Here is a 15258-nt window from a genome sequence, read left to right on the forward strand (position 1 = left end):
AATAATTACAGTTACTGGTTGAGTGCTGAACACATGCTAAACACTTGACATACATTTCCTTATTTGTTTGTTTATTTATTATGGAGTCTTCCTCTGTTGCTCAGGCTGGAGTGCAGTGGTACGATTCTGGCTCACTGCAACCTCCACCTCTTGGGCTCAAGTGATTTTCCTGCCTCAGCCTCCCAAGTAGCTGGGACTACAGGTGTGCGCCACAATGCCCAGCTAATTTTTTGTATTTTTAGTAGAGATGGGGTTTTATCATGTTGGCCAGGCTGGTCTCGAACGCCTGTCCTGAGGTTCCCAAACTGCTGGTATTACAGGGATGAGCCACTGTGCCCGGCCACATTTTCTCATTTTAATCGCTACCTCAGAGTTATGAACATGGGCTCCCATTATCCACACATCACAGAAGAGGTATGTGAAGGTGGATGGGTTAATTTACCCAAAGTCACATGGAATTTGAACCCAGGCCTATTTGAATTCCACATCCAAAGTTTCCACATACCGAAATGGAAACAAAAATTGGCACAGGGACTCCAAAGACAACTCTGGCTCCAATGAGGCAGAGATATAGAAATAAAGTTGAATCAATTTAGAAATTAGTAAAAGAAAAATCAGATAGTAAAATTAGTCATACTCACCCTATGAGCAGAAACAGAAACAAAGTACTGAAACAAAGTATATGAAACAAAGTACTGAGTAAAGAAAAAGTTGTATTTATTTAAAAATTAAAGTTTTAATTTCAAAAAAACCATTTCTTTCTCAAAATACAGATACACTGTTAAAAACAAGTAATTAAAGAAAAAAATTTAAAATATCCGTAATCCCCCATCCAGTGACAACCAATATTAACGCGCTGTTCTATTATTATACACAATACATAATGTGTTGATGTTATTGCACATCTACCCATACATATCACGATGTTAACCATTTTTCAGGCCAGGTGTAGTGGCTCACGCTTGTAATCCCAGCACCTTGGGAGACTGAGGCAGGCAGATCCACAAGGTCAGGAGACCGAGATCATCCTTGCCAACATGGTGAAACCCCATCTCTACTAAAAACACAAAAATTAGCTGGGCCTGTTGGTATGCACCTGTAGTCCCAGCTACTCAGGAGGTGGAGGCAGGAGAATCGCTTCAACTGGGGAGGTGGCGGTTGCAGTGAGCCGAGATCGCGCCACTGCGCTCCAGCCTGGCAACAGAGCGAGACTCTGTCTCAAAACCAACCAACACAAAAAACCAAAAAAACCCCACAAAAAAACCACAAAAAACATTTTTCATTTAATTATGCATAATGAATAGTCATCCCATACAATAATGAATTTAACTAGTATAACTTAACATTGGACATTTTAAATTGTTTTCAATTTTTTCCTTTTATTTTTTTTAAAAAAGCTATATTTACAAAACAAATAATAATCCTCGAAAATTTATTTTTGTATATATTCTTATTTCCTTAAGATGAATTTCTCAAGGCTGGGTCAATGGATGTGAATTACTTAAAGCTCCTGATTCATATTTTCAACTTGTTCTATAAAACACTGTATCAATTTGCACAGACTCAACACAAAAATTTGGCAACATTCATTCTTTTTCCCATTCATTTGAGGAAAGGTGAATTATTTTTTATTACAGTACAAAAAGGCTCTACCATAAGAAGCATTATGATGAAGGTGTTATGGTTAAAATGAATACTCAAAATTTCATATGGCATAAAACAGCTTCTCAAGTTGTGATAGCAACTAAAAAGCCAGTCTACTGAATATATTTAAACTGTAGCAATTCTTAAGGTTTCTCCAAATAGTATTACCGTAAGAAACAATTTTCTTTTTTCTTTTTTTTTTTTTTTTAATTGGAGACCAGGTCTCACTCTGTTGCCCTGGCTGGAGTGCAGTGGTATGATCACGGCTCACTGCAGCCTCTACCTTCCAGGCTCAGGTGATCCTCCCACCTCAGCCTCCCAAGTAGCTGGGACTAGGGTGCCCGCCACCACACCTGGCTAATTTTTGTATATTCTTTTGTAGAGAAGGGGTTTCTCCATTTTGCCCAGGCTGGTCTCGAACTCCTGGGCTCAAGCTATCCACCCACCTCAGCCTCCCAAAGTGCTGGAATTAGAGGCCTGAGCCACCATGCCTGGCCAATAAAATTGTCTTTAAAAAAAAAAAAGAAAAAAAGACAGAGAACTACATCAGAATGTCAGTAATTGTTGAAGTTAAGACAAAGGTTTATTATACTATTCACTCTACTTTTGGTTATGTTCAAAATTCATAGTAAAAAGTTAAAAGAAAAAATAAAAAGTATGTCAACATGTATCTATATAGGATGGTTACACATGCTGAAATCTGTTCAGAAATAAGAGCATGACCCAAATAATTTCTCAGGGTTTTTCCTTATATACTATAAACTATTCCATGGAGGATCTTTATGCTTTTATATCAGTATATTCAAAACCCCATTACATTGTTAGAATATAAATATTCGGAGGAAATGGTCCATTAAAAAAGTATTAACGCAGTTTTTTCTGGGTGATAAGATATGGTTGGTTGTTTTCCTTCTTTAGGCTGTTTCTAATCTTTTTACAATGCCTTAGCAATGCTTTTATAATAAAAATATTATAAATAAAAATAAACAATAAAAATGAAACAAAATCCGTATCATACATCTGAATGCTACATCCTTTCTCTCTTTATCATTTGCCACATTGGCAGCATGTTTTCAACCAGTTGACCACCTATTTCTTCAGTGTTTTCCTAAATTACAAATGAGAAGTTACACAAATTTGGCTTATTTTAGCTATCTATTCCCTTATGAGAATTTGCCTTTTTGGTATCATTTATGACTATTTTTAAATGTAACATGGCTGTCCCATTAGAAAATGTATACAGTAGTATTCATTTGTTCCACAAATATTTGCTGAGTCCTTACTATTTACAGTATTCTAGACACTGGAGATGGAGTGATAAGGCCCCTCTTCTAGCAAAGCTTACGTTCCAGTGGGACAGAGAATTAGTGGTTAACCAACACAATATATACCTCAACTTCGCCTCATCACTAGGCATGAACTTCTCCACATGAACAAATTTCTACCCAACAGGAGAATATCACTTCAAGAACCAAAATTTTCATCTTTTCAGATATAAGTCATTCTAAAATCTTATATACTTTCCTTTTTTAAATTTTTTGAGACAGTCTCGCTCTGTTGCCCAGGCTGGAGTGCAGTGGCATGATCTCGGTTCACTGCAATCTCTGCCTCCTGGGTTCAAGCAAGTCTCATGCTTCAACTTCCTTAGTAGCTGGAATTACAGACGCGCTCCACCACTCCCAGCTAGTTTTTGTATTTCTTTTTAGTAAAGATGGGATTTTGCCATGTTGGCCAGGTTGGTCTCGACCTTCTGACCTCAAATGATGCACCTACCTGACCTCAAATGATGCACCTACCTTGGCCTCCCAAAGTGCTGGGATTACAGACGTGAGCCACCGTGCCTGGCACTCTTTTAAATTTAAAGCATTTTCTCATGACAATCATGGGGATACTAAATTTCTAAAACTATTTTGTGGTTAGCACAAGGGGTCAGTAATCTGTGGCCTATGGGGTTACACTCAGCCTGTTTTTGAATGGCGTTTGAGCTATGAAAGGGCTGGGGAGAGAAGGAGGAGGAAGAAGAGGATTGCTTTAGAGACCACATGTGAGTTACAAAGCCTGAAATATTTATTTTCTAGCCCCTTCACAGGAAAAGTTTACTGTTTCCTGTTCCAGGAGATATCCACCTCTTAACTGGGTTTGTTGGCATTAAATCCCCGGTTTGATAGGCAGCCTCAGTCCTGAGCCACCTTCAATGATTTGGGAAACACACTTTGAGATCTGCTAAGACAGGTTCTCACCAAAGTTTTCTATACAGTCTACCGCTTTTTACATTTTCAAGACTGCCTTTTTATTTTTGCTGTCCTTTTATTTGTTTGATTTCACAAAGAGCTCAGCAAAATGTCTGTGTAACTGCTTGGTCTCTAAAACACATGATTTTGGAGGTTGAGTTCTCTTTTGGAAGCCTGGTTTTCTACCCATATATTGAGAGGTGAAACAAACATACCAGCTTCTTAGACTTGCTCACATGGTCCACACAAAAGGGGAGAAGGACTAACTGTCATGTTCTTTTAAGGAACCAAACTATGCATGCACATATGAATCATTGGTATGCAAAAGTTCAACTGGCCAAGGATTACTACATTAGAGAAAAAGAGCATTCAGGATCATTAGTAAGCAGCCCAGCACGGCAGATTGAATTGTGTGTGTGGTTAAGATCTGCTTCCGCTGGTTCTTCTTAATGTAATTTTTACCTGTATCTTTTTCATATCCATTAATTCTAGTCATCTGTGGGCTAAAAAAACTAAAAACTAAGCTTGTTAAAGCTATGTCTAAATCAGAATTTAAGGGCCTTGCATGGTGACTCAGCCTGTAATCCCAGCACTTTGGGGGGCCAAGGAGGGCCAACTGCTTGAGGTCAGGAGTTCAAGACCAGCCTGGGCAACATGGTGAAACGCCATCTGCTAAAAATACCAAACAATTAACCAGGCATGGTGGTTTGCACATGCAGTCTCAGCTACTCGGGAGGCTGAGGCACGAGATTTGCTTGAACCCTGGAAGCAGAGGTCGCAGTGAGCCAAGACTGTACCATTGCACTTCAGCCTGGGTGACAGAGTGAGACCTCGTCTCAAAAAATAATAAGAATAAATAAATAAAATAATTTAAAACCTAAGTCACAGGCTGAGAAATTACTCTATGATCATGAAATACACACTTTTTAGCATTTATTTTGTCTGTTAGGGATTTTTGATTCTATTTAGAAAAGTTAAGCAACTGAACAAGTGATCATACACTTTGGGATTATTTTTTGAAAATTTATTTTTATTTTTATTATATTTTGAGACACAGTCTCTCTCTGTTGCCCAAGGTGGAGTGCAGTGGCGCAACCCCAACTCCCTGCAACCTCTGCCTCCCAGGTTCCAGCGATTGTCATGCCTCAGCTTCCTGAGTAGCTGTGATTACAGGTGTGCACTACCACGCCTGGCTAATTTTCAGTAGAGATGGGATTTCGCTATGTTGGCCAGGCTGGTCTCATACTCCTGGCCTCAAGTGATCCTCCCACCTTGGCCTGTCAAAGTGCTGGGATTACAGATGTGAGCCACTATGCCTGGCCAGCATATAGTTTGCTTAGAAAAATTACTAAAAAACAAGCATATTTTAAAAAAGAGGTAGACTACCGGTTAGGAAACTGAAAATCTGAGAGGACAGCTTCGCATATTAAAAAATAAAGATGTGGGAAAAGAAAATACAAGTAAAATACAAATAAAATTTTTGGCTGAGTACGGTGGCTCATGCCCCTAATCCCCACAGTTTGGGAGGCCAAGGCGGGCAGATCACTTGAGTCCAGGAGTTTGAGACCAGCCTGGCCAACACAATGAAACTCCATCTCTACCAAAAAACACAAAAAATAGCCTGGCGTGGTGGTGCATGCCTGTAATCCCAGCTACTCGGGAGGCTGAGGCACGAGAATTGCTTAAGCCCAAGAGGCAGAGGTTGCAGTGAGTCAAGATTGTGCCATTGCACTGCAACCTGGGTGACAGAGGAAGACCCTGTCTCAAAAATAAAATAAAATAAAATTTTTAGTATGAAAATGTAAATGCCCTATTTTGTTTGTATGTATTATACAAAGCTCTACTTAAATTATGTACATGTAGTTTAAAACCTTACAAGAGCACTTATTTTCAGAAAAGAAATTGTAGGCAACTTTCGTAAGATGACCTTGTATAAGAATCATCAGACCAGAACATGTGACCTGGTTACTCTAAGAGGAAATACAAGCAAGGAGTAACAGATTTCTTTTTGTAGTCATTAAAAAAAAAAATCAGCTAAGAAAGAAAACATTAGAAACCACTGTAAAACGTACTAAAGAAATGACTTAAACTGGTCAAAACAATATTGTAAAAGACACTTAAGCTAATGACTGCCATCTAGTGAGACAGTCATGTAATTATAGGACTTGACTCCGAAACCCATGTTCCTGTTTCATTATTTTCTGAACTATTTCAGTCACTAGTTTTATTAGGGCTTAGGGAAATACATGCAAGGCATGCTTATCAAATTTGTGGCTTAAATGAATGGAGACAACAGCTATTGCCCTAAAGATAGAATAAGAACCTACACCTTTAGACACGGAAATTTAACAAGTTGAAGTTATTAAGAGATAACTAGCCACAATTCCATTCCTGAAAACAAAGCAAAAGAACACAGAAAGAAATCCACACCAGTACAGAGATGGAGAGACAAAGTTCAAAGGCAATGAGTAGGAAAAAGAGTTGTTGGCAATACCTGTACGAAGTAACAATGTAATGTGGAAACCAAATCCACACAAACAGACACATCTTCAGTGGAAAATTATATACCTGTACGAAGTAACAATGTAATGTGGAAACCAAATCCACACAAACAGACGCATCTTCAGTGGAAAATTGTAAGAAAAAAATATGCTATGTTTAAAAATTGTAAGAACTGGGCTGGGTGCGGTGGCTCACGCCTGTAGTCCCAGCACTTTGGGAGGCTGTGGCGGGCAGATCACGACGTCAGGAGATCGAGACCATCCTGGCTAACACGGTGAAACCCTGTCCCTACTAAAAATACAAAAAATATTAGCCAGGCATGGTAGCGGGCACCTGTAGTCCCAACTACTTGGGAGGCTGAGGCAGGAGAATGGCGTGAACCTGGGAGGCGGAGCTTGCAGTGGGCCGAGATTGAGTCACTGCACTCCAGCCTGAGTGACAGAGTGAGACTGTCTCCAACAAACAAACAACAAAAAAAACTGTAAGAACTGACAGTCTAAAGAGAATACACATGGAAAACAGCTTTGACTCTCTGAAGGGCTGTCACAAAGAAGTGCAGTAGATAATTTTGTGTAGCTACAGAAGACAGAAACAATGGAAGGGGGTGATTAAGGAGACGTATTTGCATTTGGTGTCTAGAGGAACTTCACAGTGGAGCTGAGACAGAATGAGCTGCTTAGGCATCCCTAGAGTTATGCAGCAGAGGCTGAAAGATTACTAGGTAGCTGTAAAAACTTTCCAATATTGGATAAATGATTGAATTAGATTTAAGGGTCAGCAAACTACAGCCTGTAGCCCAAATCTGATCTGCTGCTTATTTGTGTAAATAAAGGATGTATTTTATCTATGTCTACTTTCATGCTACAATAGAGAGTTGAGCAGCTGCCACAGAGACTGACAGGCTTTAAAGCTGAAAATATTTACTAAATGGTCCTACAGAAAAAGTTCTCCAACACCTGAATTACATAAGTAAGAAGATTTCTTCTAATTTCTCTATGCATGTCAACTTCAGAATGTAATGTAATGAGAGCAATGACTGGCTGTTTATAAGCTTTGTCAGAACCATGATATTTTTCACTGGGTGGATCCAAAAACTATGAATCTTGTAACTTTAACCACCTATCATTTATTTGCCTCCTTTCCACCTCCTCCAAAGAGTATTATATGATGCATATTAATCAAACTTACTAAATTTAATTCAAATTAATTCAATTGAGTTGGGACATTTTTAAATTAGGGATACTTTAAGGTGCTATAAAACCAAGGCTATGAATTAATAGCTTAATGATAATCACATGCTTTAATTCTTTAAAACTTAATGTTTCTAGTAACAATGTAGTAAATGGGATTATAAGGAAAAATATGGCATCAGAACTCCTTTTCTTTTCAGACTAGTATAAAGGAACTAGATTTATAAGAATAAAGTTCAAATTTTTTTTCTGTTTTATTGTTTGGTTCACTCCCTAACATCAGCAAAATCATTTAAATTCTTTGCCCTACTGCTGAACGATAATATCAGCTGCTAAAAATCTGATGCCCTATGCTCTCCCTCCCACTCATGGCTTCCTCTAGAAAGATAATGAAAGGGAAATATTTATCAAGTTTCTCTTGGGGTCGTCTGGGGAGAAGAAGGAAATCACACCAAGTAACTTTATGAATTAGATTTTCCTTTTAGCCTATCATAATTTACTAAGATGTGGGACATGAAATACTTTTTTAGTAAGAGTGAACTACAACATATCCAATAATAAATTCACATCACGTTATAAGCCAGAGAATTTTCTGTGATGATGGAAGAGCTATACAAGCTGGGCATGGTGGCTCACTTCTATAGTCCCAGCTACTCAGGAAGCTGAGGTAGGAGGATGGAGTTTGAGTCCAGCATGGGCAACGCAGTAAGACCTTATCTCCTTTAAGAAAAAAAAAAAAAAAAGGTAGCTTCTAGCTACAAGTAATTTAAATGTGGCCAATGAAACTGAGGAACTAGATTTTCATTTAATTTAAATTTAAATAGCCACATGCGGCTAGTGCTACTCTTCTGAACAGCAATGGTATGAATATCTTTACAGCTAATTCTCTTAAGAAATTTTAAGAGTTCATTCACTTAGAATCTTAAACAAAAAACACCTAAAAAAACCAAAAAACAGCTAGAAATACGAGGGAGGGATGGGAATGGATGATGGTGGGGGAGATATGTAATACTTCACAAAGTGTGGAATTAAATAAATATTTCTAGAAAGATATGCAGTGAGTTTTTCTGTAATTATTATTAAATATTTTTGGGGGCACTTGTATGTTTACTTTTTTGTGGTGTTTGGTTTGGTTTTGCTATACTAAATAGGATCTTAATAAATATGTAATAATATTCAATTCTAAACTAGGTCTATTTCATTCATAGACAGTTTTACATATTCATCTTATTTTGGTCTCAATTTGTTTTCTTAGTTCTGTAATTTTTATTTTTATTTTTATTTATTTATTTATTTAATTTTGAGACAGGATCTTGCTTTGTCACCGAGGCTGGAGTGCAGTGGGGCAATCACAGCTCACTATTACCTCAAACTGCTGGGCTCAAATGATCCTCCTGCCTCAGCCTCCTGAGTAGCTGGGACTACAGGCATGCACCACCATACCCTGTTAATTTTTCTCTTATTTTTATAGAGATGGGGTCTCGTTATGTTGCCCAGGCTGGGCTCAAACTCCTGGCCTCAAGCGATCTTCCTGCCCTGGCCTCCCAAAGTGCTGGAATTACAGGCATGTAAACTTGGGCTGTAATTTTTCTTTTAATACCATTTTGTTGTTTTGTCATCTTACCTTTGAAGACCTGTGTTGCTAAATTCTTATTTTCATTGTTTTATTTCTTTAGCCAAAATACTTGCATGTAACTTTGTCCTTTTCCTTGGATTACACTGTCTTAATCTTTTGTATGCAACTTTAATTTTTTGTGTAGTTACATGTTGGTGTGATTGCCATTTCTTTCATTTTGTCATGATTAACATGGGCAACTCTCCTACCGTAAATGAACATTCTCCTTGATATACTTTTACCTCTTCCCCCTCTAAACTAGAATTTCAAGGCCTGAGTATTATATCTGGACTTGACAGTAGGTGGTGGGAAGGCAAGGAGGAGGGACCTTCCCCTGGGGCTCTATGTGGCTTTGTTGGGTTACTTGGGTTCCCTGATCTTGGGAGATTTTGTCACGTGTCTTGAACAAGCTACACTCCATCCAGGAAAGGATCTAGTCACATGGATCTGTGTCCCCAACTTAGCTTACAGTCCTGAAAAACAGCAGACCTCAGCAAGTTTTCTTGCGTCTGCTGAAATTCTGACATATTGTGTGATGGTAGGTATATTGTTTGATGTTGTCCAAGGGTGCTTTTTCATTCTCTTATTCATTTTTTCCAGATTGGGAAGTATTTGGCAAACGCTCAGGATTTGATAAATTCATCTTATTTCTCTAAATGGCTTTTAAAAGGTAGAAATGGCACCAGGATTTTATTTCTTTCCTCAACCTCCACTTTTTGAAGTTATGGCATGAAGTTTCAAATAATCCTTTCTTAGTGATTATTGCTTGTGATTTTGTTTGTTTCATCAAATACTGGATTCTGTGATCCAGCTTCATTTCACATCTTTACCTGGAACTCAGGCTATACTTTTAAATAAAAGCCTTAATTGAATATGCACAATAAATATTAAAACTTGGGAAGAAGCAATCAGAAACCAAGAGAGAGAAATGGCCACAATATTAAATAAGTAATTGTCAAGTGAATCTCATAAAATCAGACAACATTTGTAACAAAATGATTAGTTCCTCTATGGGGTTGTACCATTTGTGTAAGGATTTCATACCAAAAACACTCAGTTTTTAAACCGATAGGTAAATTCTCCTTTTACTTTAGCTCCCCTGCATTCTTGACTGAATGTTATTTAAACTACATTCTTATACTCACAGGCCAAGGCTGTAGGTCATTTAGTCCCTTTTCTAATTTCTCAACATCTGGAAACTTTGTGGCTCCATCAGCATCTGCCATAAGGATCTTTTCTCCTCGAGAACTGAATATACCCTGTATTTTAAAATTTCAAGTGAAAGAAAGTTGGTTAAAATGAAGGTTAAATTCAATGACATTTCAGTCTGTCCTACTTAAAATACCTAAGAGTGAAAGATAAGGTATGAGATGGCGGAAGGAGGCCAGAGTTCACTGAAAACAAATTACCTGTATATTAAGATCTTCTCAAATGTTCCTATTGCCTATCTTCATTATTTTAAAAACTTTGTGAATTCATACTACAAATATCTTGGAAAATACCAAGATAATAAAATAGGTTTGGACAAATTAGAGATATTCTGCATCACTAAGAATAAAAAGGGACAGTACTTATCATACATATTATATGTTTATCGTGTCATGATGCTTAAAATGAATTAGGGGCTACTTAGAACCCCATATAAAGAACATGTTTATAGACAAATTAAATATTCTAATATAGATATGCTGTGAAATGTATCATAGGAATATAGGTCTTTAGTATCCTTTATTATGGGATCTAAAGTTTACTAAATTAATTAAGTAAAAAAATAAAGAGTGTCAATAAAATTTAAGAATTATGCATAAATCCAAATGTTATTTTATGCCATTTGCGGTATTTGAAACAGCAAAATTATGCCATTCAATTCTGAATTGGCTGGTCTTTTGTGCAAATTATGGCTCCATGAGTGCATATTTCATACAGAAATAAACTGCACATCAACTTTTAATTTCTCTGGTGTATTTGAGTGAATTCCTTATGTCTTAAGTGCAAATATATTTACAGTTTGATATAGTAAAATTGCTTTGGTAACACAACATAGTGTGACTATAGATAAGACATATATAAATGTAGAGAGAAACCAGATCATTTATTCTATGGTACAATAAGCTCACTAACTAGTATCTGTGATGTCGTTTTAATCACACCCGTTAGAACAAATGCAAAAGGCTAGGTGAGATGGCTCACCCCTATAATCCTAGCACTTTGGGAAGCTGAGGTGGAAGGATTGCTTGAGCTCAGGAGTTTGAGACTAGTCTGGGCAATACAGTGAGACTCCATCTCTACAAAAAAGTTTTAAAAATTAGCCTCATATGGTGGCATGTGCCTGTAGTCCCAGCTACTTGGGAGGCTGAGGTGGTAAAAAAAACCTGGAGCTATTAGTTTGAAATGGGGCAAAAAACCAGGAAGTGACTAATTTCAATGATACATGATCAAACTTATTTAAGCTTACTTTCCTGTTCTACTGTCTATGGCCTTCACTTCGCCGCAGCTCCTTGAAAAGGCAGTCTACTACAGCAACTCCCATTTGTGTTTCCTCAGTCATATGTGATGCCCATTATTTCTCATGTGTCTCACTGCCTTAAGATTTCCTGGTTCTCCTTTTCTCTGTAACCTCCTCTTTGACAGTTTAATGGCTTCAGGTTCAACTATCATCTGACATATGCGGATGACTCACTCACACCCTCTCTCCTAGGCTATTCTGGATACCAATGCATGTTGCCTCAAACTTAATATGGCTCAAACTCAACAAACTGCCTCTTATACTAGCTCCTCCTCCAGTGTTTCATTCCTTCTATTAATGGCATCATCATCCTCCCTGTTACACAAGGCCACTGGTACTTATTTGACATAGTTTGGATCTGTGTCCCTTCCAAATTTCATATTGAAATGTGATCCCCAATGTTGGAGGTTGGGCCCAGTGGGAGGTGTTAGGGTCATGGGGGTGGATACCTCATGAATAGCTTGGTGCTGTCCTCGCAACAGTGAGCAAGTTCTCATGAGATCTGGTTGTCTAAAAGTGTGCAGCACCACCCTGCCTGCTAACTTGCTCCTGTTCTCGCCATATAATGCACCTGCTCCCCCTTCGCCTTCTATCATGAGTGGAAGCTTCCTGAGGCCCTCACTAGAGGCAAATGCTGGCACCACACTTCGTGTACAGCATGCAGAACCATGAGTCAATCACATCTCTTTTCTTTATACGTTATGCAGTCTCAGGTATTTCTTTATAGCAAAGTAAGAATGGCTTAATACGTCATTCTTCTCTCTGACCCCAGACCCAATTCTATGTCCTTTTAATAGCTCTCACATTTATCCCCTCATTTTCTTCTCTTCTGTCACTATCATAATCCAAATAAATATTAATCATACCTTGCCTAATATTGCTACACTTGCTGCTGGCTGATTAAAGTGTGACTCTGTCAATGGTAAAAAAGGTAAAAGCCCGTTGCCTACAGTTTGTGACCTGAACCCACCCACCCCTCCAGCCTTACCTCCACAGTCAAGACATGGGTACCATGAGTGGGTCCTTTATTGTGGCATGTTCTTTCACACTGCCGTGCCTTTGTTCATGTTCCCTGTCTAGGCTCCCTGCCCTCCCAACTTGTATGTGGTTAAGTCCTAATCCTCCTTGAAGATCCTGCTCAGAATCTGCCTCCTCAGGGACATCTGTGCTGCTCCCCCCAACAGATGGTGGTGCCAACATTTTGCATATACTTCTATTATAGCATTTACCACACTGTATGGCAATGGTCTGTCTCCCTACTAAACTGTAATATCCTTAAGGACAGAATAGGTATCTTTCATCTCCGTGTCTCTAATGAAAGTACAACATTGGCTGAATAAAGAAACAAATGAATAGATTTAAAGCCCACCATGACATTGCATCAATCCTACTTTCTTTCTGTTTCATATATCCTATGACCCAGCCAAAGTGAATCAGTTTCTAGTACATATCCAAAGAGTTCCTACTTCTGTCTTTTCTGGCTTTGCTACATGGTGTGCTGTTTTCTCAAGTCTTTTCTCTATAATTATCAGAGAGGTTAAAAGCATGGGTTTCAGAGTGAAACTAACTGCATCCAAATCTCGACTCTACCTCTTATCATCTGAAAACATTGGGTAATTTACTTTACCTTCTTTCCTCACTTTCCTCATCCATATAATCATCAAACTAATAGACCCTAACTCATAAGACACTGTGAGGAGGGCAACATGTGATGATTTGTATCCTGACCATTTCCCTTCTCCTTCCTGTTTGAATGTGGACACAATGGCTTGTGCTCCAGGCGTCACCCTGTGTGCATGGGGAAGGAGTGAAACGGCAGAAGCCTGGACTTCTGATGACTGTGGAGTTGAACAAGCCCTGGACTGCCCACTTCTAGACTTCTTTTTATAAGGGAAAAATAAATAAATGAACCTCAATGTCAATTATTTAGGTTTTCTTTCACATATCTTGATTTTTAAACTTTCAGCTTGATTCATACCTGATATGCCTCAGCTGACAGTAACCTCTTTTTTGAAATTTCTTAGCACTTTATTTGCATGTCTCTCATAATTGTAATCTTCTTTTTTACTTATGCAAATGCTTACTTTTTCTATTAGACTGCACATTTCATCAGGATAGACCCAAGTCAAATTCATCTTAGTTTATGCTACCATGCATAACAGCATACCTTCGTAAAGGTAAAACTTAATACAAAAAAGCATTTTTAAACAGCAAGAAACCACATAAGCTTACTATCTGGTAACTCTATCAAAGATACAGCAGTAGATGGTAACATTTTAAACTTTAAGATAAACAGAAATATATTTTTAAATCACCCAGTATATTATAGATATGACATAATATAAAATTTGACTAAAAACATGAAGTTATTATTAAAAATATGTTATCACTAACTTGAAATGCCGGTATTCAAGCAGCGAGCAAACATACAAGTCTGCAAAAGACATTATTCAAGATACCTTTATATTTTAGATAAAAATGTTGAAAATATGTATTACCATTCTAATCGCTCCACCTTTCCCACGATTCTTCACCAGAGTTATCACACGTACTTTGTCACTTCCATATTTCTGGCAATATTTAAAAGCTACCTGTGAAATTATATAAAAGTCAGAATAAAATTAATTTGGATTCTAAGAGAATTATATAAGCCATGTTTCTTGCTTTGGCTCAAACACTGCTATTGGAGTTTACCCCTTCTTGTGACTAGATTATATCCACTCTACATTTTGATGACCTGGAGGAGCTGTAGAATTCTTGGTGGCATTGACTTACTAGGTTGAAATCATAGTTCAATTTCCTGCAGAGGAACTGCCAGAGTGGACAATGACCTTCTTTTCTTGACCCCTCTACCTAAGCTACTGAGCTGCTAAAAAAAAAAAACCCCAAAAAACCCCAAAAAAACCCAAAAAAAAACCCCCCACAAAAGCCATGTGCTATCTGACTAGTACAAACCTGTGATTGGGCCCTCAACACTGGTTAACGACTTTTGTATTTGTTCTGGTCTGCAATCGATCTTACTCCCCAGAGAGGCTGTTTATATCCTGACCATTTCCCCAGAATCTTTTCACTCAAATTCCTCTCTCTCAGCAGATATCCATGCTGTAACTTCTCTTCTAAATCTTCAATCCCTTGCTCTCTGCTGGCTCCACAGCCTCAGACTTGCTCAAGCTGCCAGCATCCTAAAAACTTTCCTTTGACTTCACTATTTTCTCAAACTACTGCCATTATTCTGCTTTATAATCAAAGTCATAAGATAGTGATCTATATTTGCCACCTGCATTTCATCACCCATTTATTTTTCAGTCCACTGTAGTATGGCTCATGCCCTTTGCTCTTCCACATCCCCTTTCCTTGTAACCTTAGTCCATCAGGTACCCTGTCCTTTGACAACCAACTCTGCGGGCAGCTGTAAAGTTGCTCTCATCCGGCCTTTGCCCTCCTCTAACTGTTCCTAAGTTTTCACCACTAACTCCTTTTGCTTGGCTTGCTCCTTAAACGCTGATAATGCTCACAAGGACCGACTCTACGTTGTACACACAGCTAATGGGAAACCCCTGGCCATCTTCT

The 15258-nt window shown here is 38.2% G+C and overlaps 1 protein-coding gene across 3 annotated transcripts in view; it reads right to left on the bottom strand.

Annotated features, from left to right (window-relative positions):
* ALG5 (ALG5, dolichyl-phosphate beta-glucosyltransferase) overlaps positions 1-15258 on the bottom strand; it is a 51534-nt gene that overhangs the window by 27491 nt on the left and 8785 nt on the right. Inside the window, exons 4-5 of one of the 3 annotated variants that reach the window (XM_025363943.1) lie at positions 14187-14258; positions 10328-10441 (exon numbers count right to left, since the gene is read on the bottom strand). In XM_025363943.1, the coding sequence (XP_025219728.1) occupies positions 10328-10441; positions 14187-14258 (186 nt within the window). Of the gene's footprint in view, positions 1-10327; positions 10442-14186; positions 14280-15258 lie in introns of all 3 variants that reach the window. The other 2 variants (XM_025363942.1, XM_025363944.1) reach the window with 2 other exon arrangements.

This window comes from Theropithecus gelada, chromosome 17 (genome assembly GCF_003255815.1).
Source record: "Theropithecus gelada isolate Dixy chromosome 17, Tgel_1.0, whole genome shotgun sequence".
NCBI lineage: Eukaryota > Metazoa > Chordata > Mammalia > Primates > Cercopithecidae > Theropithecus > Theropithecus gelada.